The 27703-nt window shown below is 36.5% G+C and overlaps 2 protein-coding genes across 4 annotated transcripts in view; one reads left to right on the top strand and one right to left on the bottom strand.

Moving 5' to 3' along the window:
* LOC135717360 (1-phosphatidylinositol 4,5-bisphosphate phosphodiesterase epsilon-1-like) overlaps positions 1–18015 on the top strand; it is a 41200-nt gene extending 23185 nt beyond the window's left edge. For all 3 annotated transcript variants that reach the window (XM_065239384.1, XM_065239383.1, XM_065239382.1), the window contains 13 exons: positions 1767–2054; positions 4082–4227; positions 4623–4743; positions 4808–5425; positions 7566–7710; positions 7783–8602; positions 8669–8802; positions 8876–9093; positions 9199–9436; positions 11602–11813; positions 11881–12038; positions 12108–12244; positions 12304–18015. In XM_065239384.1, the coding sequence (XP_065095456.1) occupies positions 1767–2054; positions 4082–4227; positions 4623–4743; positions 4808–5425; positions 7566–7710; positions 7783–8602; positions 8669–8802; positions 8876–9093; positions 9199–9436; positions 11602–11813; positions 11881–12038; positions 12108–12244; positions 12304–14822 (5754 nt within the window). In that variant the 3' untranslated portion in view covers positions 14823–18015. The remainder of the gene's footprint in view (positions 1–1766; positions 2055–4081; positions 4228–4622; positions 4744–4807; positions 5426–7565; positions 7711–7782; positions 8603–8668; positions 8803–8875; positions 9094–9198; positions 9437–11601; positions 11814–11880; positions 12039–12107; positions 12245–12303) is intronic.
* A 961-nt stretch (positions 18016–18976) lies between these two features.
* LOC135717414 (ADP-ribosylhydrolase ARH3-like) lies at positions 18977–27703 on the bottom strand. The gene is made up of 3 exons (XM_065239494.1): positions 27450–27703; positions 22317–22996; positions 18977–19214 (listed from the first exon to the last, which is right to left on the bottom strand). Exons 1-3 carry the CDS (start codon positions 27607–27609, stop codon positions 19017–19019), a joined length of 1038 nt encoding a protein of 345 aa, XP_065095566.1. The 5' UTR covers positions 27610–27703; the 3' UTR covers positions 18977–19016.

Genomic DNA, 27703 nt, shown 5'->3' with positions numbered 1-27703 from the left:
CTTGTATTGACCCTTTAGGCCTGGTCTTGGAAATAAGCGTCGTGACTAAGTGATGAAACAGGTTTTAAATTATACCTACTAAACGTACTTTCTGATGTGATAATCATTTTAAGCTTTACATGTTTAAACTTGTTAATATAACGCGTTGCCTCTCCATTTGATTTTCCCACCGAGTCATCAAATACCTTTGTTTTCCATGTATAACAGAACCTAAAATACAGAAAAAAATGTGGCTTTGTGTTTTCATAATAAACGTGTTCAAAATTAAAATTTCACTTGTATCTTGATGGAGGATCCTAGTATTTTTCAATGCGAGATGGCGATTGGCAATGGTGATTACTAGAGTGCGAAATAAAAAAATTAAAGTACATAGGGTAAATTATGGCTTCGGCACCCATTGACTGTTTTCGGCAACCGAAATTGAAACGTTTATTTCACTGTATTTTCCCATCAAAACTTTGCTGAATGTATTAAGCCGATTCCTTACCTTTTCAGCTTCAATCTGATTACATTTTTACGACTGTGAATTCCTGTTATACCATATTTTTCTTTAAATGAAATATACATACTACAAAATACGGCTGATTTCGAGTTGCCGATAATAAAACAGCTGGTTAACACGCACTTCAAATGGAAAGGGTGCCGAAGAAAAAGAGACTGCCGACAATAGTCACTCTCACCTGAGAAGTTTGGAGCGTTGTAAAAACATGTTCAACCCGTTTTGATCAATTCTGTCGATTGGAATTGGTAGAACAGCAAGCAGCAGATAAATGTCAACAAACAAACCTGTCATGTATGTGTGTGACGCTGAGAAATCGCTAATAGAAGTTCGGACGCTGCTTAGATTGACGAGAATACGTAAATTCCCCTATTTTCAACGGGTAATGGATCTATGCCTTAAAGTGAGTTATTGGAATTTTCTGAGTTTAATCGAGTTCCAGTTGGGGATTATTTATTATTATCGTGCATGTTGGGCTGAAGGGTTCCCGAATTTAATTAAATGTTCCCATCAGGTAGAGTTTATGATTATATGAACGAAAAAAAAATCTGGGCTTTTCATTTTCCTGAAAAATTTTCAATTCATAACTCAAATGTTACCCACGAAAATTTTAACGATGAAGGAGAATTGCAAGAAAATCAGAAAAAAAAATATTGTTAGGGCAATGAAAATGTGTCTAATTTATGATGTATACTTCTTTCACTGGTGAACATTTCAGAGTAGCTACCGGTTTTGAGTTTTGAGGACCTGAAAAAATTTTGACATTTAATTTGTTTGGGGCAGTCTAATACACGTTGACCTGAGTCGATTGGTACATGATACTCGAACCTCTGAGCCTGGGGTCGAAAGTTGGTTAGTCCTACTGTACAATGTAGAAATATAGTGAGAGCTCATAGTTCGTTTTTATATGTTTACGTCGTTGTAGGGCAAATCATAGCCAGCGGCAAACATTACCGATTCATAATTCCGGTGTTTTCATTTCGCATTTACCACCTCCCGTAACTATTACAAGTAGGTAGTTTCTGTATGGAGTATGGAGTATATAAGCACTAAGGCACCTAAACCCTGAAACTGCGTAATTTATGGAGGAATCAACAGCAAATAATGTCAGATCCTCTCTTAAATTCTAAATCAAACAACCGAGAGTGTCTGGAAAGGATTAATTAACGTTTTCTTCCACTTTCAAATAGAAAGTATCAAATTTAAACTTCGATTACATAGATTTGTCTCTAATCATATTTTATCTTTATTTTTCTGTTATTGACAGGTATCGCAAAATGATTTCATTAATGATTCGATTCACGAGCTGCAGAGGGAGCGAATTCTGAACTACTCGGCAAGTAGCAACCCCAGTCTTGCTACTCCCAACACAACGAGTACCAGCGGTAGTAGTTATAGTATAGCTAATGGCAGCCGAGAGCAGCCACAAACAACAACATCATCGTCAACAACCAACGTTGCCAATATTAATGCAAGCCCCAGCATTGTGGCTGCAGTTAAAACTCCAAGTGGATTTTCATCAACGCTGAATGCCATACGCAAACGCTTTGATGAGGTATCAATATTATGTTTTCATCAGAATGTGGCTTCCAAGAATTGCAATTATTGAAAAAATAATGTTGCAAAGTATGGTTGCATATGCTCATTTCGCTGTAACAATATTGTTAGGAAGAATGGAATTATTAGATGGTATTATGATAAGGAAGAGCGCTACTTCGTCGTAATCGCCCATTTACGTTCTATTGAAGAGAAAACAAAAATAATATCAATGATTTATCCATGCACATTCTGATTCTTCATCAAATCCAACAGTACCTATTGGAAGGTAAATAAATTTAGAAGTCATCTATAGTAGAATCATTTAATTTTTCTTTTTCAGTCTGCTTTAGGAATTTTTCGAGTTGGAAAATTTCTCGACTTCCCTGGGCATAATTTATAATCGTACTTGTCACACAATAACACTGGAGCAAAAATGGTACAGGCTTACAAAGCGCTCAATTAACAACTATGAAAGTGCTCAAAGAACACTTAGTTGTGAGCTGGCTTTAAGTCCCAGTGGGGACGTAATAAAGTCAGAGAAGAAGAAGATGTGTCAAACACCTCTTCTTGTTATTCATAAAATTTCATCATATAATCTGATTTCATATCTTCAATTCATAATTCAAAAGAACTGATTCTATAGCGAAATGAGTATGTGCAACCTTGATTCACAGCATTCCTTAACAACATTAAATTTCCATGATTTGCCTTTTCACCGCTCAACCACGATGCACAGCGATTGTTTCATTAGCAAGTTGTATAATAATTATGTGATTACTATTTCTCTCAATTAATGATCCATAAATGGCTATATTTAGCACAAAACGAAAACGATCAATACATTTTGAATCGTACATATGATGGTCGCGCTATGATGCTGGACGCATTTCCACATATGTGAATTATATACAATGTTTTTGTTAGTATATATGTTTGTGCATTACACAATTAACTTTAATCTGGTTATCTGAGATAGTTCAAATTGTAATTACAACTAGAACCAAAATTCAGAATGTTCAAACTTTCCAAATCCTATTGGCAAATCAAAGTTGCCACTCGTGGAGAATAGACGAACTATGAAAGTGATGATGGTTTCAAAATTTTCCACGGACAGGTATACGAGTGCAATCTTAAAATGCTTTTATTTTGAAAACTGAGCATTGAATTTAAATCTGGTTGTTGCTACAGTTGTAGAAAAGCTGAAATCTATGCATACACCTAAAAATCTGAAAAGAAATTATTTTTTCTATATTATATATCTATTGAGTAGTCCTTAAGTTTTCTACTAACGTAGCACTAACCAGATTTAAATAAAATGTTCCATTTGCAAAATAAAGGCATTTTAAGATTGAACTCGTATACCTCACCGTGTAAAATTTTGAAACCATCATCACTTTCATAGTTCATCTATTCTCCACGAGTGCCAACTTTGATTTGCCAATTGATAATCGATAAACAGAGAGGGACATTTTTTTTAATTTGAAGTCGATCTATGTTCCACAATTGAGTGCCAATCACCGTTCATTGCCAATTGGTGATTAACCACTGACCCAGCATACATATGGGCTGGGAACAACCCTTGCGAAGGACAACACCATGAGAGATTTTTTCGCCTCAGAAAAATCCCATCGACCTCGACTGGGATTGAACCCATATACATATTGGGGTGATAAGGCGGTCACTCTTACGACACAACCACCAGTACTGTCCAAATAGAAAGAAATTCAAGGACAAACGACAGCCAATTCAATTGTGCTTTGTTTGTAAACAAATTAAAACATTGCAAATGTTTTGAGTACCGCAGATAGTCTAGTTAGTAAAGGCACGGCATTATTAAGCCAGAAATGGCGGGTTCGATTCCCGGTCTCAGAGCAAATCTTTCGGGTTGAAAATTGTATCGACCTCCCTCTCCCATATAAAGTATCGAGGTGAGAGCCGGTGAAAAGCCTAGAATAATTACAAGAAGATATGTTGAGTGAGCGGTGAATGGTCACCTTATGGTATTCAACACAGAAAAAATTTCTTTTTCACGGTATATTTCAGACTAGCGCGTGGACCAACTACTTTATCCTATCACAAAATACACAAGACGAACGAAAAGCGGCCTTTGCATGTCTACTGCGTGTTGCTATTTCATGCTGGAATATCGGAAATTTCAATGGTGCTAAAGAGATAGTGGATGGTCTAAAGTGAGTGACATTCCCAACTTAGCTTGATGACTTTATAGATGTTTACACTTTAGAAGTACGTTTTATTATTTGACGAGTATCGAGGTACTAAAGTGGCGCCAGTACAGGACAAGAATAATGAACTTCGAAAATGCAACAGATGATCGTCATAAAAAAAAATAACTGGAGAAGGGGTTTCTTTCGGCCTCCAGCGGCATTGGAAAGTTGTAGGCCGGCGGAAACTACTTGCTTCCGTCGTTTAAAAAACATCGTACGATACTAGTTATTAGGCTTAGATAATCTTGTTTAATGTTTCTCTTTTTCTGGTTATTCTTTTCAATTTCTTTGAGCTATGTTCTTCAAATATATGGACACTTTTACATATTATTTAGCATTTCTTAATCATCTTGTTACAGGTCAATAAAAAAAGAATCATTTTTGACATCTACCACGGACCGAGGAAGAAATTCCGTTTACGAGTTTCTCGCTACCGTTTTTGACTCTTCAGAATACAGCAATGCTGTTTCAAGAGCATTGGTGGGTAACGAAAATTGACCAAAATAACGATGAGAACTAAAGCAGCTAATCTTTATACATACAGGCAATACCCACGTGCCGTACCATTCCTTATTTCAAAAATCACGTTGAAGAAATCAAGTGCTTATTGCGAATGGCTCCTCAGCCTGAAAAACAAAATCAATATCACAAACACACGGAAAAATATTACTTGGGAGATGCTAACCCAACTCCAGCTCCCGACGATGAGGAGATGCTGCAAAAGTTGGCCCAGGTGATATTGCCTTTAACGTACCCTACACCATTGACTGCTCCAACTACGGTAATACCAACAGATGAGTCAACTGAGCCATTATTGTCACCGGAATCGCTGGACGAACCGGATATTCACCCTTTGGCTGATGAAATCTACACGAGAGTATTACCAGCTTTGAACAGATTATCTCCATTCTTCAACCATCACGATAGCCTTTGTCGAGAGTTACCACAGAGTTTGTTAGATTTTTTAAGAGCTGCATCCAATAGTCCTCGACAAGTTAAAATACCATTATACCAGCCATCAAATCTCAAAGAGCTAGAAGAAGACTATGAAGTTGAGATAGGAAATTACAATCCAGTTCAGCCGCTAATTTTTGATCATGGAATTAGTATTGTATCACTATCTGCAAAAGACCCTAATGCCGTTGATCATCACATTTTACAGGTGAGTAGCTAAAATCATTCCTTTTTTTACTTTTTACTTTCTTTTATCAAAATATCCACATATCAGAGAGAAAACATACTTGGCTCTAACTATACACATAGGACGCAACCATTCATTTTTCCTATGAGATTACTGAATTTATCCACCTGTAGAGATTAGTGACGTTTAACGCACGCGCACTAACGGGTGTATCGCCTTGTAAAGGTGTTTATCTTTTACCTCGTGTATTGACCTCAAATTGTATGGAACACGATTTGTAAAATTGAGTTTGACTGTTTGACAGCAGTTGGTTATGTATTTTCCTCGGATTTTCAACTCTTACGCAGCGCACCAATACAACCTCAACAACAACAATAATCTCTATGGTAGGATTTGATCTTTTGACGAAGAACTACGTCTTTGTTGACTATACTGGGGTGCAAATCAAAAAATATGTGTGGTGAAATAGTGTTAGGTTTTTAACGCTTGTAACTTTGTCTTCTATAGATGAAAATAAAATCCAAATAAGCCAATCGATAGGATATTACATAGGGGAAAAGTTGGCTTCGGCAATACCTTAACCTATTATCGTCAGGGGGGTGAACAAAGTCCTAGAGCACTCCAATTTGGCCAATAGTTGCCCTGAAACACAATGTATCCACATGCCAAAATTGAGCCCTCAAGGACGTTGCTTACCCCCTGACGATAATAGGTTAAGGTATTGCCGAAGCCAACTTTTCCCCTATCTGCTGAATTAAATATTTTTTTCATTTTTTCACAAAAAAACATTTCCAAAAAGGGCCAAAGGTATCTCTGTTTTCATGAAATAAACGATTTTCCCTAACCCAGTCGTCATAATCGAGTACCATATGGAAAACAAATCACGGAGAAAAAAAAGTGAACCATAACCGAAACATTGAATTACTTGAAAATTTAAGATATAGTATAATAGTCAAAAATGCATGACATACATCAATTTTGAGTGGTTCTACGTCATACTGCGGTCGTGTATAGGACACAACCCTTTAATTTTTTGATGATGATGATGATGGGAGCGAGCTGTACTTTTTTTAGTTGAGTGTTTAGCATTGAATTTCTTATTTTCCTTTTAATATTGATTTAAAAAACAAGAGGAAAGTCTATGGGTTCGAAAAAAACATCGAAAAAAATTAATCAGCAGATATTTCAGCAATATTTATTTAATGATTTGTCTAGCAATTCAAAATTCTGACATTTGCCAGCATATTGCTGAATAAACTTAGTGAATCAAACTTGTTTTCACTGGGAGTTTGCAGCTTTAAAATCACCTGACTCTTTTTCATCTATAATTTATTAAATATTACCTTGTGTCTTTACCCACATAATGTTATTTATTTGTTTTTTTTTTCATCAGACCAGGAGCATTTTTGTGGGTATTGTTGAACACTACCTAATAAAATCCCAAATTAACTCGGACTTCAGTTGAACTACAAGTTAATGGACAACCTACCCAACTTGAATAATAACTCGTAGAAATTGCAGCGACAGTCTTAGTTCCTCCAAATTTTAAAATTTTATTCGTTCACAGACATGCTTGCCCGACTGAATTCAGACGGTAACACTGTGACAGCTCTTTACTGGTTTCCAGCGAATCGCTCGTATTTGCTGAACATTTCGATGAAAAAAATGTTGTTAGCTGAATTTCAGTAAAGCATAGGTTTGCTGATGTACATCCATGTGTATGATCTTCTATTTCGAGCACTATTAACTTTGTTAAATACATGTTATAATTTAGGTGTATCAAGATTAACCTTGAGCATACACTTTCAATCGTATTTTTCTTCGAACTCCCCTCAACTTTAATGACAAATGGGCAAAGAAGACATACGTACGCCTGTTTGTATGTACAAATCATTCAAGAGGCGAGCCTCAAGAGGATTCGCACGTCATCAATATCAATCAATGTTCCTACATAAATGTATACGACAAACAGTAAATGGTTGTGACCTATATAGATCGATTTACCACACGACCCCACTCTCACGTCAAATTATGTCTTTCCTTTCCTAAATCTACTAGCACCACGCAGAGTCGAGATGAATCAAATTACGAAAAGGATTTTCCCTTCCATTTCACTTTTACTAATTTCGCTAATACACATCCACCTATCTCATTGCCACAGATACTTCACCACGGTTCAACCGCCGTACTTTGGGAGCCAGACGTACCTGCCGAACGATCTACTTACGTATATTTAAGATTAGAGCGGTCCTGTTCTCACATTTCTTGGCAACGGACAGCATGGCGAAGGACCAAATCGCAACATGGTAAGTAGTTCAAACATACAGCTTGTAACTTATTTGGTGAGATTATGATAATATATGCGCTTTGTTTTTAAGATGTTCACTTCAATCAAAATCCGGAAGAGAGTGTGGCTTGGAGGTTTACATCGCGGTATTCTTCAAGTTCCGGCGATATGGAGATGCAATGTCAAAATTTAGAAGAAGGCATACTTGATCTCGGTACAGTCAAAGATATTTCGATGGGCTCTAGGAACCACGAATATGATCCGGATATTTTGGCAGCTGGTAAACGATTCGGGTTGACCCACGTCGAATGTTGTGTGTCATTGTTATATGGAAACTCAGCGAGCGAAAACCGAATTCTGTGTATCTTGTGTCCACCTATGCTTTGTCGCACATGGTATGTTGGTCTTCATTGGATGCTGCGGGGATTCCGACGTCAGCAGTGTTTGATAGATCGATCGATGCTTTGGTTGAAAGAACTTTACATTCAGTTGTATTTTGAAGAGGGTGCTTGTAGTGAACCTACGGTAGCTGATGCAATAAAAGCCTTCGGAGGTCAACTGTACTTGTCTTCCATAAAATCTTTATCAGGGACGCATATCAAAGATTCGACTTCTGAATTGGTATCTGTAGCTATTTCGGTCCCAAGCAAAAAGGATTCCAATGCTAAAATTCGCAAGAAACGCTCGGTTGCTAACTTACTTAATCAAAACCATGATAACAGCCACAGTAGTCCTACAATAGATCAAAATATTAGTGAAACGGAAAAAATACGCGCAAATGAACGCCGGAAAGACCGAAACGGTTCGCACGATCAGCTTTGGCTTAATATGAAAAATCTGCGAATAGGATCGGTTACTCATGATACTCAACTAGACTTCCTCAGTTTCGTTTCTTTGTATAGATCATTCAGGTAAAAAATGCACACACAGATTTGGCTCAGCATATACATTTTAAATTTGTTTTTGGAAACTTCTAGTATATTAACGAGACCTGATCTTCGCGATATCTTCAACCAACTAGCAGTGGTATCGGTTTGTCGTAAAACGTTAAACGGAGAAAAAAGTAGAAGCGCTCCCGAGCTTTCAGAGGTGGCAGTGAAAAGGAAAATCGGTGAGTAACTGCTATAAATGGTGTATATTATTTTCATTAAGTACGGTTTCAAAATGAATGTCAAATATTATAGGCCTCCTGACACGCAATTGTTCGCTAGATTTGGACCTATCGGACGTTAAACATACACGGAAAAAGCACTTTGACGCCATTGCCGCCTCCAGCATAGCTGCTAGTAGCGATTTCCTGTCATGCAACAACAAAGTGATTACGATAGCTACGTTGAAAAAGTTTCTCGAAACTCGCCAGATGGAATTGCTGAGTGACGAGGATGTGAAAGCAATTATACAAGTAAATCTCATTTCCTTCTACTATGGCTTTATTTTTTCCATAAATAGTCGCTCGACCGGATGAGTTACTCTTATCTCCTTTTTTGTTCATTTTCTCCAACTATAGCGGCACGAACCAGAAGCTGCGCACCGTATCGAAAATTGTATGAGTTTTGAGGGTTTTGCTCGGTACATGATGGATAAAGACAACTATGCATTTCTCAGCGAGTTGATGCCTGAAAGTACATACATGAACTTGCCTCTTTCGCAATATTATATTGCATCGTCTCATAACACATACTTAACTGGTCACCAACTCAAGGGTGAAAGTTCTGTTGAGCTGTACAGTCAAGTGCTGCTTACAGGTTAGTAAAACATATGCTCAATGCACCATAATTGTACATCTTTGGTTGGCTTTATAACTTCTATAATGTATTGTCAATCTTCTAGTCGAAGTTAGCTGGTTATAGGTATAATAAGCGATGCTAAAATTTACAGTCGAACATTGAATGTTCATAAATTGTATTGTTGAATTGTCTAATACAAATAGCATAATAAATATTTCAGCGATTTATTTCAAACCCATCTGCTGACCGCCACTAAAACCATCTACCTATCAAAACTGCATGCGCCATCTGCCTCTGCAAGTGCGATTTTCTGGCAACACTCACTGGTTTACATATGTCTGTTATTATATTTTTTTAAGTTTTCCATTTTGGAATTTGTAGGAACTCTAAGTCTTCAAAAGTACATTTTATGTTTGTATCTTGCGGCCTCTGCCACTACTTCACCTTATCGGTAGAGGATGAATTAGAAGCGTAATGCTGATACATACACGCGGACATACAGTTATGCTTTAAAATCATTAATTTTCTAGTGTTTATTGTTTATTTATTGTTTTGATATAGTAAAAATAAGTTATATTGTATTGAAACATAGCCATAAGACTTATTGTATGAGTTGAATTTTTTATTCGCTTAAACAAACACTTTGTATCGGTGTGTCTATAAAATGAATCGGCAAGAGATATTTTGTTACGCAGTTTCCATAAGATTCACAGTACTATAAATGTACAATTAAATTTATTGTTATAAGGTTTATATTTTTCACTTATGAAATGAACTACCCAAAGAGTTAAAAATCTTACTAATAAAAAGCTGAAAATAACGACATAGTTTAAATTAATGTACTGCGTAAGATGACAAAATTACGTACGTAAATGCCACCATGGTTAATGTTTACTTTCCATTATATTCATATTTTCACTTCCTGGATAACACCCAAAAACAAGTCTTTCTCTTACTCTTCACGCTGTTTTTCGTCATTTAGGCCGCTCTCACACGTTACATTTACATATTGTGCCCCTTTTAAAAATCACATTATGCAATTCTAACCAAATGTGGGTATCATGCGGGCGTCTTACCACCGCAAGCTCATGTGGATTGTATATAAGCGCCACCGAATAAAATGTTCTGCGCGCTTTTTGGGGGTCCACATCGTGCAGCGGCGGTAACGCGGAATTATCTTGCAAGGTACCATATAACCATGTTTTAGACATTCAGACGGTACAATGCCTATTAGGGCCAAGTGTTAGAATTTTCCAGTTAGTAAAATTTGCTGGCATCCTAAATGGTCAAATAATGTTCGGCAGTACCATATTGATCTAGTCATAGAACATTGGTAAATTTGCATTCACCCGTATTTACTCCGAATTGTAGCCGGTTCCGTGCGGCCATGATGACCAACTGTAATCCAGACTTCTGAAAATGGAAATAATCGTGCCAATCGTGCAGTTAGAATTCTTAGAATCTGAGTAAAAATGTACATGAGATACACCAAGGCAAGTTGAATAATCAATGAAATTATTTTAAATTCATTATTTTGCGATAGCGCACAATACCCCTAAAAAAATCGCAGTAAATATTCACTTCCGCTTATAAACACCCTATCCATTTCGACTTGATCCGGAGTACCTTAGCAATAAAAATTTTGGGTCTAAAAAGCCCCAGAAAGCCAGCAAACACCTCTTGTTGAATACCACCGTCAGGTAAAAAAAGTTACAAAAACTTAAATTAGCTTCTCACGAGGCCGAACAACCATTTAATAGCGTAATGCCTTGATCGCACTAGAGTGCTTGTAATTTTTTTCTTTCTTTGATTTGTTTTCCTTTGATCTTGTTTTCCGTGCTGAGTACCAATGCTACCGACGCCAGGGGACACACCTGGACCCAACCTATAGACCCATCAACTCATGGCTTTACTTCCTTTGATCAGAGATTTTTTATGCCTCAGAATATCCCGGCGGTGCCGACTGGGATTGAACCCAGGCCTTATGGTGTGAGAGGCAATCACGCTTACCACTACACCACCGGCGCCGCTATGCTTGTAAATTGCTGCCTATAATAAACATGCTATAATTCCTTTTAGTTCGACTAGTGTTTGAACATAATGAATACAAGCTAAAAGCAAATTCTTTTGTATAAACATTGTGCATAATTATAAAAATGAAAAATTTAATCATTGAATTGCAGGGGCTCGTTGTGTTGAACTGGACTGCTGGGATGGAGACGATGGAACACCAGTAATTTATCATGGACACACATTCACTACCAAGATTCCTTTTCGGGCAGTTGTAGAAGCAATAAATAAGTCGGCATTCGTACAGTCTGCGTACCCAGTTATTCTATCAATTGAAAATCACTGTTCTGTAACACAACAGCAAAGAATGGCAGCAATTTTTCAGGTATTGTTAAACTTACTTCACATTTCTGAATAATAAAATAAACAAAGTCTTGTAATTTGATTGACAGGCAATATTCGGAGAAAAACTGATAACCAGCTTTCTGTTTGATCAAGATTACACAGACGAACCATATCTCCCCACTCCTTTAGCATTGAAATACAAAATACTAATCAAGAACAAAAAATTGGTTGTTGAAGTTCCAGCAACACTATCAACAGGTTTAACGTGAGTAAATAAATACATGTTTTGGAAAACATTTATCCATGTGATCTAATATTTTTGATGTTGTTGTAGCCGACAAAACACGTACAAACAATCAAATCTGTCATGTAGGGCAAGTTCAATTATATCAAACACTAGCGGTAGCTCCCTCAACGAAGAGTTCAGTGATGACGAGTACGAAGATGATGATGATTTTGACAATATTGATGGCAAGTTACGTTCCATTTACAGACAATCTCAAATAAATTAACACATTTTAAATTTACAGAAAAAACATATCATGCAAACTGGGGATCAATAGATGATAAGTCTAGGCATAGTGTGTCCCACGCAAACGTATCAACACCGACGAGGCAACGTCTCGAGCAGCATCAAATGCACTTACAACAGCATCAACAACATATTCAACCCCAGCAACAGCACCATCAGCAGGATGATCGATCTCGCAAGCGCAGTAATCAAATTGCCCGTGAGCTATCGGATTTAGTCATATACATTCAAGCAATAAAATATCGCGGTCTCAATCCGTACAGTCCACATAACTCAATGCGTGCCAATCCAAGACAGCAGCTCAAGACCAGTGGTAGTGTAGTTACGGTTGGAAGTATCCTAAAGAACAGTTCAGGAGACACACTAAGTCTTCCATCGTCGAGTCATTTATCGGATAATCTTTCACTCAGTTACGATACGTCGAGCATTAGTGGAAGCGAAAGCCATCTACCAGCTCCAGCGCGAACTCGCAGTATGCCAAACGCTAACCATCCATGCTATCAGTGTTCATCACTAAATGAAGCTAGTGCTAAGAAGCTATGCAGAAAAGATCCCTTGGGGTTAATTGCTCACACCGAAACTCAACTAATGAGAACTTATCCAGCAGGATTGAGAATTGATTCATCAAACTTCAATCCCGTATTTTTCTGGTCTTTTGGATTTCAAATGGTCGCTTTGAATTACCAAACGGAAGACATGCCTATGCATATCAATAAGGCTATGTTTGAAGAAAACAATAGCTGTGGTTATGTCCGCAAACCTGATGTACTATGGAATAGATCACACCTGATGTACAGAAGGTTCAATCCATTAGAGAAGGAATTTGATGGATTGCACGTAACACAGCTCGTGATCAACGTAGTCTCCGGTCAGTACTTGAGTCATGTTACAAACAGTTCAGTTATTCACGTAGAAATTGAGCTCCTGGGTATTCCGATCGATTGTGGAAGAAGGCGAACAAAACCAGTGAAACACAATGTATTCAACCCAGTTTGGAATGAAACATTTTTCTTTAAAATAATGTTCCATGATTTGGCGTTCCTCAAGTTCACCGTTTATGAATCGGAATCTCTAGTTGTTGCACAGCGTGTTATATCACTTAAATGTTTTAGGCCTGGCTATCGACATGTACGTCTGCGATCGCCAACTAATCAACCGTTAAATATGGCATCGTTGTTCGTTTATACACGAGTAGAGGAAGAAGGCTTAGATAGATCGTATGGCGAAATCGACGAACAGTACCTCCAGCAGATACGGACCGCAAATAGAAAAGATCAAATTGAAGATACGGAACCCATTTTAGAGAGTAAAGTTCCTTTATTAAAGCGGAAAACTTTCTTTTGTACTATTTACGACGCGGTACCTAACAATCCTTTTACTATTCTCAAAATTACTCAAGAATGCACAACGAAAGATGTTCTCATGATGGTTTTGCAAAAAATGCGTAAACCGAGAACGGACATTGCAAACTATATTTTAATAGAGGAAGTGTACACAGGATGGGAGAAGAAAGACAAGCGATATCCGCCAACGCAGAGAGTGTTGGATATGACCGAGAATCCATTACAAGCTCAGGCATGCTGGAAAGGTGACGGTAGGTTCATATTGAAGCGAATAGGTAACGACCCAAGCAGCCGTGCGTGGGTAACGTCCATTCGACGAACGGCGGACGCAAGGCGGGCATCGATAGCAACTACTACAGCCGGTGGGGAGACAACCGGTGAACAAGGAGCTGGAGCAACAGTGGACGATCCACTATCACTGGAAAATGTAGACAATTTCCTAGTCTGTGTCTTCAACGTATCACATGACATACCATACGCAATTCTTCGGGTACCGATCAAATCTACGGCGCAAGATGTGCTCGCTCAAGCTCTCTTGAAAGCACGCCGACTTGATAACCCCAACAATTTTGTGCTAGTCGAAGAATTAAACTACAGCAACAAAAGCAATGACACAATGCAGCGAATTCTGTTAGATGATGAGAATGTCTATACAACGCAAGCTAATTGGAAATCGATCGGTCGCTTCGTTATCCATGAGCGCAGTCAACTCACGCCCTCAACGATTCGTAAAACAATACTGCCGATCGAGAAAATAAGCAGAGGCTTCAGTATCAGTCGGGGATCGTCATCTTCATCCACCTCGGTGCACTCGTTGGCCTCGAAGTCGCCTATCCAGGTGGCGCTCAGTGATCCAACGCCGTCGAGAATCAAATGCCGCTCGGCTGATGCGGCAGCTCTAGGAGCAAAACCAAAACACCCTCGAAATTCTGGTTCCGGTGGTTCTGGCAGCACAGGATCCGGTGGTCGGCATAAGTACAGTTCAGAAAAGGATACATCGTTCTCGAGTACCAGCAGCAGCAGTAATGCTACATCAAAGTCGAGTAACCGTCGAGAGGTACACTCCGAAGGTGAAACCCTAAGCGACGAGGAAGTTAAGGAAAACGACATCATGTCGACTATGTCACGCTTTAAGCGAATGTCGATAAAAAAATTGAAATCATGGAAATCGTAATTCTAGGATCAAAGTTTATTTTTATAACAATTTTGCAGTATGCCTTGACGAATTGGCTTCTAAATTTAGTGCAACATTTACATTTTTAGTCAAAGTAATTAAAAACCAATTCATTTTTTTTTAGCGTTATCCAACCTGTCCGTATTGTATTTTATTTTATTTGCTGATTGCTGGTGTAGGCGAGAAGAACAATAATAAAAGGTACTTGTTTTTCTGCACAGTAATGGAAAGATGCTGCAAAAAAGTCAAAACGGGTCATTCTATAATGATATGATGAACAAAGCACGAATCACGATAATCTAATCGGTTCTGAATTTTTCAATTGCTCTACTGCTCGTTCCGTAAGCACTTTATCGAAAATTGAATTATTCATGAAATTAATCTTCTAATATGACTCAGCTCCTAAACGTTGTTCACAACATATTTGAAAAAAAAGCCAAATAAGCTGAAATTGAAATCTTACCCATTATTTCAAGTAAAGTAAGGGTCCGATTTTGGCAACACGTTTTCACTGTCTTTAATTTGCGTATACTCTGCGCTCCAAAGTATTTCACTCTATTTAATATTTCCATAGTTTTTTTTCCGGATAATTGCGAAGCTGAATACGTCCAGATAATCAGGATCACATTCAATAAAATTTGTGAAAACTAAGAAGTTAAAAATTGTATGTTGCCAAAATTCCCTACTGTACCTCAAATTTTACAGCAATCCGATCAGAACGTACTAAGAAAGTTTCAAAAAAGTCTTGATGATGCAGATTTCAAAATTTTGCACGGCGAGGTGTGATAGAGAAATTTTAGACGCTTATATTCTTCGAATTAATTTGTTTGTTACAGTGGGAGATAAAAAGTCTAAATATACCTATTTGAACCACCCCATTTTTTATTTCAAATATTTAATATAATAAGTTCATGAAGCCCTTGAGTAACATACACACATACAGAAATGTTCTGATCTCGTCGTGCTGAGCTGAGTCGAAAGGTATATGACACTTGACTCGGATTGAAAGTCGGTTTTGCAAGCAATATGTTCTGCGGCATCAAATTTAGGGAAAAAATACCAAAACTATGTTGCCCCATTCACGAGAGCCCATAAAGAATAGAAATCTTCAATTGCGTTTTTTTCTCAGCTTGCTGTTTTAATAATTGGGACAACTCTGCTGAAAAGGAAAGTGTATACCCTACTTAAAAAAAAAGTTTGGAATGCGCAGAATTCGGTGCGGATTATTATTTATTATTCACTCTGTTTATTTTTGATTGCTTTGGATTCAAAATCACCTTTTAAACCCGTGCATTTTATTTTGACCCGGTTTACGGTTAGCAAAAATATGAATTAGATACGCACATGTGTATACTCAAAAAGTATTCAAATCTAAATGTATTAAAAGCTACGCTAAATCGCAACTCTGCTGACCGACGCATAGTTTGTTATAAAGAGATAGAATACACGCTTAGTGTAAAACTTGTTTATACATAGGATAGTATTAAGTGAGTTCATTTAGGAATTATTCGTAGAATGTGTTTGATTACTGTCATTTTCAAATTAGTTTTATTTTTTTATGTTTGATGAGGGAAAAATCGTCACTTATAAAAAACTTTTTTTTTCCAATATTACAAATTAAAAAAATGTCGGTATCTAGTTAAGTTCACCATAGGTAGATTGATTGTGTTTTTAATGCATATAAACTACGATTGATTCGAACTTTAAACCCAACATTTCATTCCTAATTGATACAACATATTTTTAAATGTCATGTCCTTCTTAAAAACTTAACCAGGATAAAAAAAAACAGTATTTCGCACTTTTTGAAAACATCGTACAATAATTTTGAAGCTATTTCATGATCATAGCCTTAGCATCCATGGAAAATGTTGAGAAGGAAATGCACAAGAAATCCCAATTGTTTTTAAAATGGAAAAAAAATAAGCATTTTTTATTTTTTCTGAAAACGACACCAATTCAACTTGTTCACAAGAACGACGTGTTGAATTCCGACTGATGTACTGACAGACATTTGTAAAGAGCATCTTCAAAGGGATATTAAGACTTCTAAAAACTTGAAATAGATAAAAACTTACTTATTTTCAAAAGACCTTCCTTAGTCGGCAAAAGCGCAAATATAAAGCAAGACTATGCTGGGTTTGATTCCCGGCTGATCTAGGTATTTTTCGAATTGTAAATTTCTCGACTTACCTGGGCCATAATACAATTCAAAAATGGTGAAGGCTTAGAAAGCTCTCAATTACAACAGTGGAAGTGCTTAAAGAACACTAAGTTGAGAGCCGGCATCAAGTCAAGCAAGCGTCAAGTAGGGACGTAACCAAAGCAGAAGAAGATACTTATTTTTCGATACAGTCCTTACCCACCTAAAGCAATCAACCAATATTTTGTAATTCTCATCATAAACACATAAATACGAGAAGACTGGTTCCAGTTCGCCAAAATGAGTTGTTGACGAAAGGACCTTGGATCAAAAATCAAGCATCAGCAGAAAACACGATCCCAACGCAATTTTTTTAACCAACTCTTTTATTCAGTTCACTTACTCATTTGAACTTGAGAACAAGCCTTTCAGTTTCACTCAGGTTTAAGTTTATTTTATTCATTATTTATAGAGGCACCTCTTGAGTTTAAGAAAAAAAAATATCTTGAGGCAATTAAAGCACTGAAGGTTTTTTTTTACAATTTATTTCAGTAGAATAACAAGAAAATCAAGAACAAAAATGCGAGCATATCTGAGCATACATATTTATTTTCAAAACTAGTTTCTGTGCAATATTTGTTATATCAGCAAAAATCAAACAGTATAAATAACAAAAAGCAAAACCATTTGAATGTCTATTGATCGTTACTTTGTTTACTAATTTTGGAAGCTTATAATTAAAGTGCAACTAACGAACAGCACAACCATATGACCCGAGAATAAAAATCCTTACAAATAAGTAAAGGCTATCTGAACAAACACGTTAAAATACAAAAGAAATATATGAAAAAAAAAACTATGTGATAACTATAAATAATAATAAATTAAAATTCAGATTGACCATCTGTTTTAATTTTATTTCTAATGTAGTTGAAGTAGCGATATAGATCAAACCTAACACTTCATATACACGGCATCAGAGCATCCCTCCAGAAACATTCATCTCATCTATCGTCATGGAATTCTATACAACCAAAGAAAAAAAAAAGATGGACTAAACACTCACTCACCCTATCTGATTCATTGAATACAATCATATCCAAAGCATTAATCAACAAGGCAGAAAAACCAAAACCACTGTAATTAAATATTAAAAGTTCCACATTTAACTGTTGTTAGTCGAAACAAAACAACTGTAACCAAAACGAACCATTGATAAACCACATTTAAAAGCCAAATTTACGTTTCATCTTCACCCAACATAACAAATGTAGCATACTTTCTTCTACAGAAAAAAAAAAACATAATGTAGACCAGGTGAAACATCAAACGTAGTGAACACATTTTATTCTCGATGTTTATAAGTGTCAATCTGAAATTTGTACGAACATTTATGAACTAAGAGATGAGCAGACAAATATAAGGGTACAGTAGGGAAACAATATAAGTAGTAAACACACATAAAGACGTGGAACGGATTTAGACAAAACTGTAGAAGGAGGATGAATCTATATACACCTTGTAATGAAATCCATCATGATACTAGGAATTTTTATAAAATGTTTTCTTATTTATCATAACAAAATCACCGCTAATAAATATGGGACTATATGAAACATTATTGAACAAATGGAGCATGTTGATAACAGATTTATTGCTAAAGAATGATAACACTATTTTTTACTATCGTCAATCATCCGCAATCAATCTAAATTGGCAAAAATCTGGATAAATAATGACTAAAGTAATAACACACCTAATGATTGAAGAAGATAAATAGTTATTAGTTACGCTATCAAAATGGCTTATTGACTTTAAAAATAAACAAAATAAACAAAAAAAAAAATGAAGCAAAAAATAAGGTAATAAAAATATGGAAAATAAAACGATGTTGACTTTTCGTAGCAAATTTAACCATTGGGAGTCATTTTTATTTCACCCCTTTAGGATTATTTCTCTGGATGTCATCTTTTCCAAAGTTGAACAAAATAATACGCTGCAGCAAAGTATTGAAATTTCAAACTACATTTGCTCTACTAAAATGAAAATGTCTACACTTTATGTGCTACTTCCAGCAATTGATCAGCTTGATTGATTATGCCATCGGCGTCTTCGCAATGCTTAACGATGTTCTCCGAAATTGCTTCCGCGCCAAGGTAGGCTCCACTAATGGTACATGCCATACTAGCAATGGTATCTGCGTCTCCACCCAGGGATATGGCATATTCAAGAGTGTCACGGAAGGAGCGCTAGATGGATAACAAACAAATTAAATTAACTCCAATGATGCTTGATGCAATGTACATACAATTACGTAACAGATTAATGTCATGAACCAGTCATGTTTCCTATGGTTAAAACTAATAAGCTCCATTGTGTATGTATGATGCAACTTTATGCAGCCGCGGACTCATTTTAATAGGAAATTTACTTTGGTGTGGTGTGTGTGTGTGTGTGTGAGTGTAGTCAATCTAACCCCCACTGGCTGGCAGTGGTATTATGGAAGAAATTTGCTTACAACAATCCTTGATGTACTAATTTAAAGCAAGTTTAGTCCGGGAGTTAGAAAGCGATAGCTCTACTGCAGATTCAGCAACCCATTTCAGAATACCTGGTAATTCACGTCCATTCCGAGGCTACTTTCACATACAATAAGCCCCGTATGTAAACACTACCGTTATCATATGAATAATGATACTGCAAACACACTTCCAGATTTCGAAATGTGATGTTTCGAAATCTGGCGCGTATTTAGTAATATATGGAAATATGCATTTATGATTGATAGTAAATCAGATGGATCTCAACAAATTCTGCATCCGAAAAAGGACCGGTTTGTTCACTCGTGGTAATCGAAAAAATCTTCCGCGTTGTTTTTACAACCCAACACGACATTTTGAATCACATTCGAAGTTTTTCATTTGCACCGAATTTTTGTTTGACATGTCATTCGCGTGCATTCTCCGGAAGGCAGAACGCCAGCACCAAGAAAAGAAAAAAAAATACCCGGTAAAACTCTTCTTGGGAGGGAGGCAAAGCACCAAAAACAAGTGAAATGAAAAACCGACCGACGCGACACCACAGCAACACAGCTACTCGGGAAATTTACTTTGGTGTGGTGCCTCTAAATTTCAACGTATAATTTCAGATTACGTAATCTTAGGTAAAATAGTTGGATGATTTGTTTTTCGTCGATCTTGTTTTCCGTGCTACCAATGCTACCGACGCCAGGGAGGCAGCTCCTATACCTGAACCCTACCTATCGACCCATCAACTCATGAACCGGGGAAGAACGGCTTTACTTCCCTTCCGAAGGAAGGCGTGATCACATATGTTATGCCTCAGAACAACCCAGGCCTGCTGGGATGAGAGGTAATCACGCTTACCACTACACCATCGGCGCCGCTATGGTTGGATGATTGGCAATGACGACTGCTTTTTGAAGTTTGTTTATTTCGTCAAGCAGAAGTAGACTACATACAATAGTTACAATGTTTTACTAATATGCTATGCATGATTTATAATATGTTTTAGTCGGTTTTTAATTTGTTCTTTTGACATAGTGATGCAAATGACTTCGTAGTGTCGATTGTAAGGTCGCATCATTCGATTTGCCATTTTTTGCGAAATTTGTTCTGTGATTTTTCTGAGAATAATCTCTTTGTTCTAAGATGCCGACAGGGTGTGTAATTGTGATAGTAATCCTGATGATTCTATGCGATGTGCAATAATGTCATTGATGAAGAAAAGCATTGCAAATTTGCGGCGTTCTTTAAGTGGTTGTAAGTTTATGAGCATGCAGCTGTGCTTCCATTAATTAACGTCCTTTTAAACGAACCACCTTGAAGAGGTGGATGAGCATGCAGCGTGCTTCATATGATGGAAGAGGAAATGCGGTCCAATTTAATTTGCGAAGGTCATATAAAAGGAATTGTTGTTGTTCCGACTCTATGCGTTCCTGGTGTATGGCAATGTACGGATTCCATACTAGGTTACAGTATTTCAGAATAGGTCTTACGTATGTAATGTATAATATTTTAATAGTGTATGGGTCCTGAACATTATAGCTGAACCTCTTAATGAAGCCCAACATAATATTTGATTTCGTTATGATGATATTATAATGTTCTACAAAAGTGAATTTGGAGTCTAGGACTACACCTACTTTTCTACTTTAGGTTGCCTAAAACATTTTCAAAATTATTTTTTCTATTTTTCTGATAAATACTATAGTGTTACATTTTTTTTACGTTGAGTTAGAGTAGACTTTTACTACACCAAGTGTTAAATAAGTTCTAGATAAAGCTGGAATTAGGGCCTAGCAGCCTTTGTAAACAAAGACTTCTCTTGTTGATTTCTCGGAATTCAAGGCACACATACACAAACCAACATATCCATCGGGTAGGAGAAGTCTTCCTCTACGCGATGGTGATGTCGATTTGCCAGGGCGAGCCATGACTTCTGAGAAACCATCAAGAGAAGTCATTGTTTACAAAAGCTGTTACGCCCTAATTCCAGCTCTACCTAGAGTTGATTTCATTCTGGAATTCTTCTGCGCCGCTAGAATTACTTATTTCTATGAAGAGTCGCATGTCGTCTGCATATATAAGTACATTTATTTTTTTAGTTATATAGGAAATGTGTGTTTAAGTACAATATAGAAAGAATGATGAAATATGAAATGCTGCGTAAAAAACATGTGTGTGTGTGTGCTTCAATTAGGAAATGCGCACCAAAGTAAATTGCCCCTTATTATTATTATTATTATTATTTGTCTTTATTAGGGAGGCTTTCAGCCTTGGGCTGGTTCGCCTCCACAAATTGCCCCTTAAGATAAAACTAATGCCACACATACTTTACAATCACTTCTTGTAACTTACAAGTACAATAAATAATTAAACATCTTATGATTTCAAAATTCCGGAAAACATGTATTATTGCAAATAAGCGGAAGCTACCTCGTTGGATTTTTTTTAATTCTTTATTATAGAGATTTTTAGCCGAAAGCTAGTTTCATCTATTCACCCTGTTGTAAATAAACTAGCTAGTGGCTAAAAATCTTGAAAAAAAAGGACACCCTGCGTAGCAAGCATTATTATCCAATTAGCCTGCTTCATCGAAACGCACCATGGCCGACGATGATAACGTACTGACTAATGGTGGAAAGAGTTTTCGCCCTTTCGTAGGACAAACGCGTTGCCCGACAATGTCCGCGATAGATGGACATAAAACGTTTTTGGTTCTATCAAAACTGGTAATTCTATAGCAAAATGGTCCGTTGAGCATCGATTTGTGGAGAGCTATGTTAAAAAATCAGTATCGCTTATCGTTAAATAGTTATGTGTACTTACATGGTCAGCCGTTCCATCTGTACACTTCAGAAAGCAAAAAATTGCGGTTGGAACTGAATGTAGAGCTGCCACACTATGTCCTAGCAAGTTGAGAACATTTTCATCACTTGCTTCAATCTTCTTGTCCAGCAACTGCCCAACCGCATCTAACTGTATTTGGTATGCATTGTGGTTTGCATCCAAGTCTGGATCATTGTCTTTCTCCACATCAATAATGTCCTGCTTAAGTGTCGCAAGGAATTTTATGGAGTCCAATTTTTCCTTTGGATTCAGCCGAAGAGAATGTGTAATGGCTAAGGCTTGTAGGAGTGCACCGTTAATCCCGAGGGGATGGCTGTGTGTTACCAAAGAAGAATCGCGCACCATTTGCAACAGTTCTTGTTTATCCCGGTTTGCACAGTAAAGAGCAATCGGTGCAACTCGCATCGCGGCACCATTTCCAAAAGACCCACTTCCACCAAACTGAGCAGCTGCAGGTCCAACAGGGTCTGAGACTTTTGTTTTACGAAGCTTTTCAAACACATTTCCTACTGCAGCACCGTAACCACGCATAGGATCTTTAAAATATTCTACGACAAAATTTTTAGCCAACAGTTTTTGTGAAAATCCAGCAGGATTCAGCAGCGTACTTGAAACACATTTAGTCAGGGCAGTATCATCCGTATACTTTTTATAGGGAGCTGAAAAAAAAACGTAAAATAGGTATTTCTATACATTCGATTTCTACAATTAGAAACATGAATACAATTATTGAAACGAGAGCAAATAAATCATTACAATGGTATTCAATCTTACTAAATAGATGTAAAGCTAAACTAAGGAATTATTTATCTTTTGGATTAAAATAACACTAGCATCAGAACCTTATTTTTTATGAAATAGTTTCTGTGCAAGTGTTATGTTCGGTTTAAGTGTTGTAATTGTAATGTATCAATCATACGTCAAATCTCCCGATTTCATAGCAATTAAAGATACGGCATACCATTGTAGGATTATTCAACGAAATTTTATTGAAAACAAAAATTTTCGACTTCCCCGGGCATTATATATCATGCACAGTGCATTCCATAGGGAACATCCATAAATGACGTCGCTTTTGAGCGGTATGGAGGAGGGAGGGGTTTCAAAAGATATGCCTCCCGATGTCGGCAGTATTGGTGCTCAGCATGGAAAACAAGATCGACGGAAAACAAATCAAGGGAAAAAATCGTCGCTAAAACACTACCGCCATCTGTTGAGTACACTGTGATTGGGCAATACACTAAACAGATGTAGTTAAACGTCAAACGCACACGGACAAATAAAGTAACTCACATACTGCGAAAAATTGTCTGAATGGCTTTCCGTAAAAACAAAATCCAATAAAAATACAATGGTTCACAAAATTGAAAATCATGCTATTTGAGAAATTTACAGAAAAAAAGCATCTTAACAATAAAAAAAAGTTATTTTACTCGAATAAATGTGATCTCATCGCACTAATTTTCATTGTTTGAGCATTGTATCGTTAAAAATCGAAATTTATATTTTCTCCCGTACAATAATTTAACAATAATTTTTATTGTACTTGAAATTCAATAGTAAAAAACATTTTAATTTCATCGTTTTATTATAATTATTTTTTTCGGGTTTTTTCGCATACAAATTTTACTCTCGTAAAAAGTAGATTTACTCACAGCTGTAAGTAAATCCATGTTTTACTAAAGTGAGTAAAATGTGTATGCGAAAAGAAAAGATTCAGTCAATCTGACTCATTCTGTGAGTTATTTTTATTGTCCGTGCAAGAGAATTGACTATGCGCGCCACATGTGGTGAAACTACTAATTTAATGTGCTGGATTAACGAGGTGAAGCAATCAGTTAATTTGTGTGAGTGAAACCACTGTACGATATAAGCGATATCACAATTATATATGGGGATTTTTTTTAAATTACCGAACAGGTTTGAGCTGAAGGGTCTTTGATTTCTATGACACTTCACCCATAGGTACACTCCAAAAAATCTTCACGTTGATGCTACGTGAAAAATCACGTAACCCCTTAAACAGCCCACTTCAATCATTTTCACGTGCCGCAGATCAATGTCAAATGGAATTTTGATAAAATTTACGTGATTTTCATGTCGGTTGATACTACGGGAATTTCACGTTAAAAGAATGTGATAAGCATGTACACTCTACAAATTATACACGTTCAACCTACGTGATAAATCAAGTAGCCATTTCGATTACTTCAACTTCCATTTTTACATAATGGTAGTGAAATTGACAAACATACCATGTAATGTTCACTGGAGCTGATGATGAAAGTGCTTACGTGAAATGGGTTTACGTGATTTACATGTATGAAAAAGTTATTCAATATGGCGTCGTCTTCATTAGAGGAAGAGTTGCTCTCAGTTTTGGATTTCCTAACACTAACACTGCATAAACTAGAAGGTGTTTTTATACTATTTACCATCATTCGAAGACCGCGCAAATAATTGTATTTATTTAGATTTCAGAGGCTGGAATCAATATCATAACTCTGAATAAGACAGTGCAAACAGATATTGCATCAGAAGGGTCCTGATCAAAGATTTGAGGCAACGAAATGTTCATTGTTTAATTTTTGAATAGCAATAGAGTAATGCTTGACGTTTAATTAAAAAAATCTAAAAATGTTTAAATATTATTTTCTTTGTATTTTTAGATCCTGTAAACGTTGCTTCAAGATTACGTAAACATTCCGTGAAAATCCATTTCAATATTAGTAAAAATCACGGAAATATCATTTAAAACCACGTAAACATTGCGTGAAAATCTATTCCAAGTTAAGTGGAAATCACGTAAAATTTACCTTACTGTTCACGTTGACCACTAAATGGGAATATTACTGGCTACATGACATTAACGTAAATGTTACGTGAAAAGTAGTATGGACGAAAGCTACCTATGTTTTCACGTAGATCGGACGTGCATATTTTTTGGAGTGTAGAGTTCATGGAGGTAATACCATAGAGGTAACTCTAAAACTCATCTCTGGTACTATCTTCGGTCCCAAACTAATCGATGCACCCCTCGAAACATTGGAAAATCCACGAACACCTCATTTTATCGGTCAAACTTTCATAGCTAATCAAAACAAACATAGTGTAGTACTAGAATTTAGACTAGAATGGGGTACGTTAATCGATTTGCTTGGGACCAATAGGCTAGTTAAGTAAAGAACCAATTTAAAATCGTTAGTTTCCACCGGTTGGTAATACGACATGCACTAATCTAAGGACACGGGATATACTACAATAGATCAAATCCACAGAAATCCTACTTACTTATTACTTATTACTCGATTTTTCACCAGAGTGAAAAATTTAATTGACAAAAATTTCACTTCGCTTGGAGTAAACATATCTAAACGATCCAGTGAAATCGAATGTTGTTTTTCGAACATGTTTACTTTTTTCTCGCGTGCTAGTGAAAAGAACAGTATCTAAAAGGGTTGCAACATTTACAGATTATTCTGTATTTTACAGATGTTCTGCTTAATTTCAGGACCAAGAATCTGTGTATACAGATGTACAGGTTTTTAGCTAAAATACAGATTATACAGATTTTACTGGAATGTAAAAATTCTCCTCATTATTTTTAAATATTCAATTATTTGAATTTGTATAGAGCATAAATTGTATTCAGAGCACACAGAATATATTACCAATTTTATGTGCATCCAATGTAATGTAATGTATTTATATAGTGAAATTTACTAAGAAGCTTTAAAAAATATTAGTTAAAGATTCCTCTCCGTAAATTTTGTGTTATAGAAATTTCAGAAAGTGTCAGACATGTAATTACATCAAAACGTGTAAGAAGGAAATTAAATATAAATGGATTACGTTTCACCTATAAGAATGCCGTTTTCTACACTGTACACAAACATCATCCTCTGATCGAATGAAACCTCAGACCATTCAAAACAAAACACCGAAATCGCTTTTTCGAATGATGGCTGCAACCGGATGACGGTTGTTTTGGAATCAGATGATTTTCCTCTCGAATACAGGATGAAAATTGTTATGAGAACGGATAGGACCTTCAGTTGAAATGCGTAATGCTCTCTGTAGAATGACTGTCTTACTAAATTGAAATGCATATGGTATTGGTTCAGCCCTATAACGCAAATCATTCAAAACGATGATGTAAATAATTCTATCGAACGTCATTTGCTGATCTGAGCTGACAAACGAGGTGGAAGCATATGCATCGCTATCAGAGCTGTTACGAACATAGGTAAAGGTTGAAAACCAATTTTTGGCTAGTTCGTGGTGGAGGAGGTTTTCTCCATCACGAAAAAATTTTGTATCCATAATGGAATGGCTTATTATGGCTTTTCAGTATGGAAATGTAGATAATCAAATTATAAATCTAAATAAAAGCACTTGTATGTCACACTATTCTTAAATGTTTGTCCTTTGAGTGCCATATGTTGTATAGCTAATTTTCAAACGAAAATCATCCTGTATTTGGATGACAGTCATATGGATGTTTATCATCTGACGACGAATTCAACCATAAGCAAATCATCCGAAATTCGAATGCATATTGTTAAAGGGCTCTAGCAATGCAATAATCATTCGGAGTATTGCGGATGTTTTGGTTCAGTGTAGGTGAAAAGGAAATATTTTGCAGTTGCAAAAAGCCTATCCAGGAAGAACTTGCATCTGTCATTGGTTCAACAGCCGCAGCAAAATGTGATTGTTAGTTGCTATGCTAATTTTTTTATGAATTGGAAATACATGCTCTTAAAAGTAAAATTCACGATAACATTCCTATGACGTCAGAAACAAATGTTAAATATAGACTTTTTGCAGCAAGATACAGATTTACAGATTTTGTTCATAAAAAAATACAGATTTAAATGTGGTAACCCTGGCAGCTAAGCGAAGAGTTGACGTTTCGAAAAGAGCGTATCGGTCAGATTTTCACTTCACCGGAGGTGTAAACTGATCGAATTCATTACACGTGAACTGTGAAAAGAGGAAATTGAAATATGTTCCACAAACATTTTCGCTTGCGAAATATCATGATTTTTCACTTGCTTCAAATTTTACTTCGCTGTGATCTGTATACTAAGCTTAACACACATAACGACCTACCTTTGAAAAACGGCCCTTCTAATCTATCTAGATTTTGACGCAACAACAATTTGGACCCACTATCCATCACCTGTCCTTCAAATGGTGCTCCGCAGCAGTCACCTATGAGAGCACCCAAAAGGCTGCCTCGGAATTTCGAACGTAGCAGCATCTTCTCCATAATTTAAAGGAAACCGGAAATAAATTTGTTAACGATAAGCTGAAACGATTGCCCGACCAAAAATTGAATCAAAGATTATACACCGGCTACGCAC

The sequence above is a fragment of the Ochlerotatus camptorhynchus genome, unplaced genomic scaffold (assembly GCF_037179485.1).
Source record: "Ochlerotatus camptorhynchus isolate MF236.1 unplaced genomic scaffold, CSIRO-AGI_Acam_v1.1 ptg000055l, whole genome shotgun sequence".
NCBI classification, from domain to species: Eukaryota; Metazoa; Arthropoda; class Insecta; order Diptera; family Culicidae; genus Ochlerotatus; species Ochlerotatus camptorhynchus.
The sequence above is the reverse complement of the archived record's forward strand: the minus strand, read 5'-3'. Positions and strand labels throughout refer to the sequence as shown.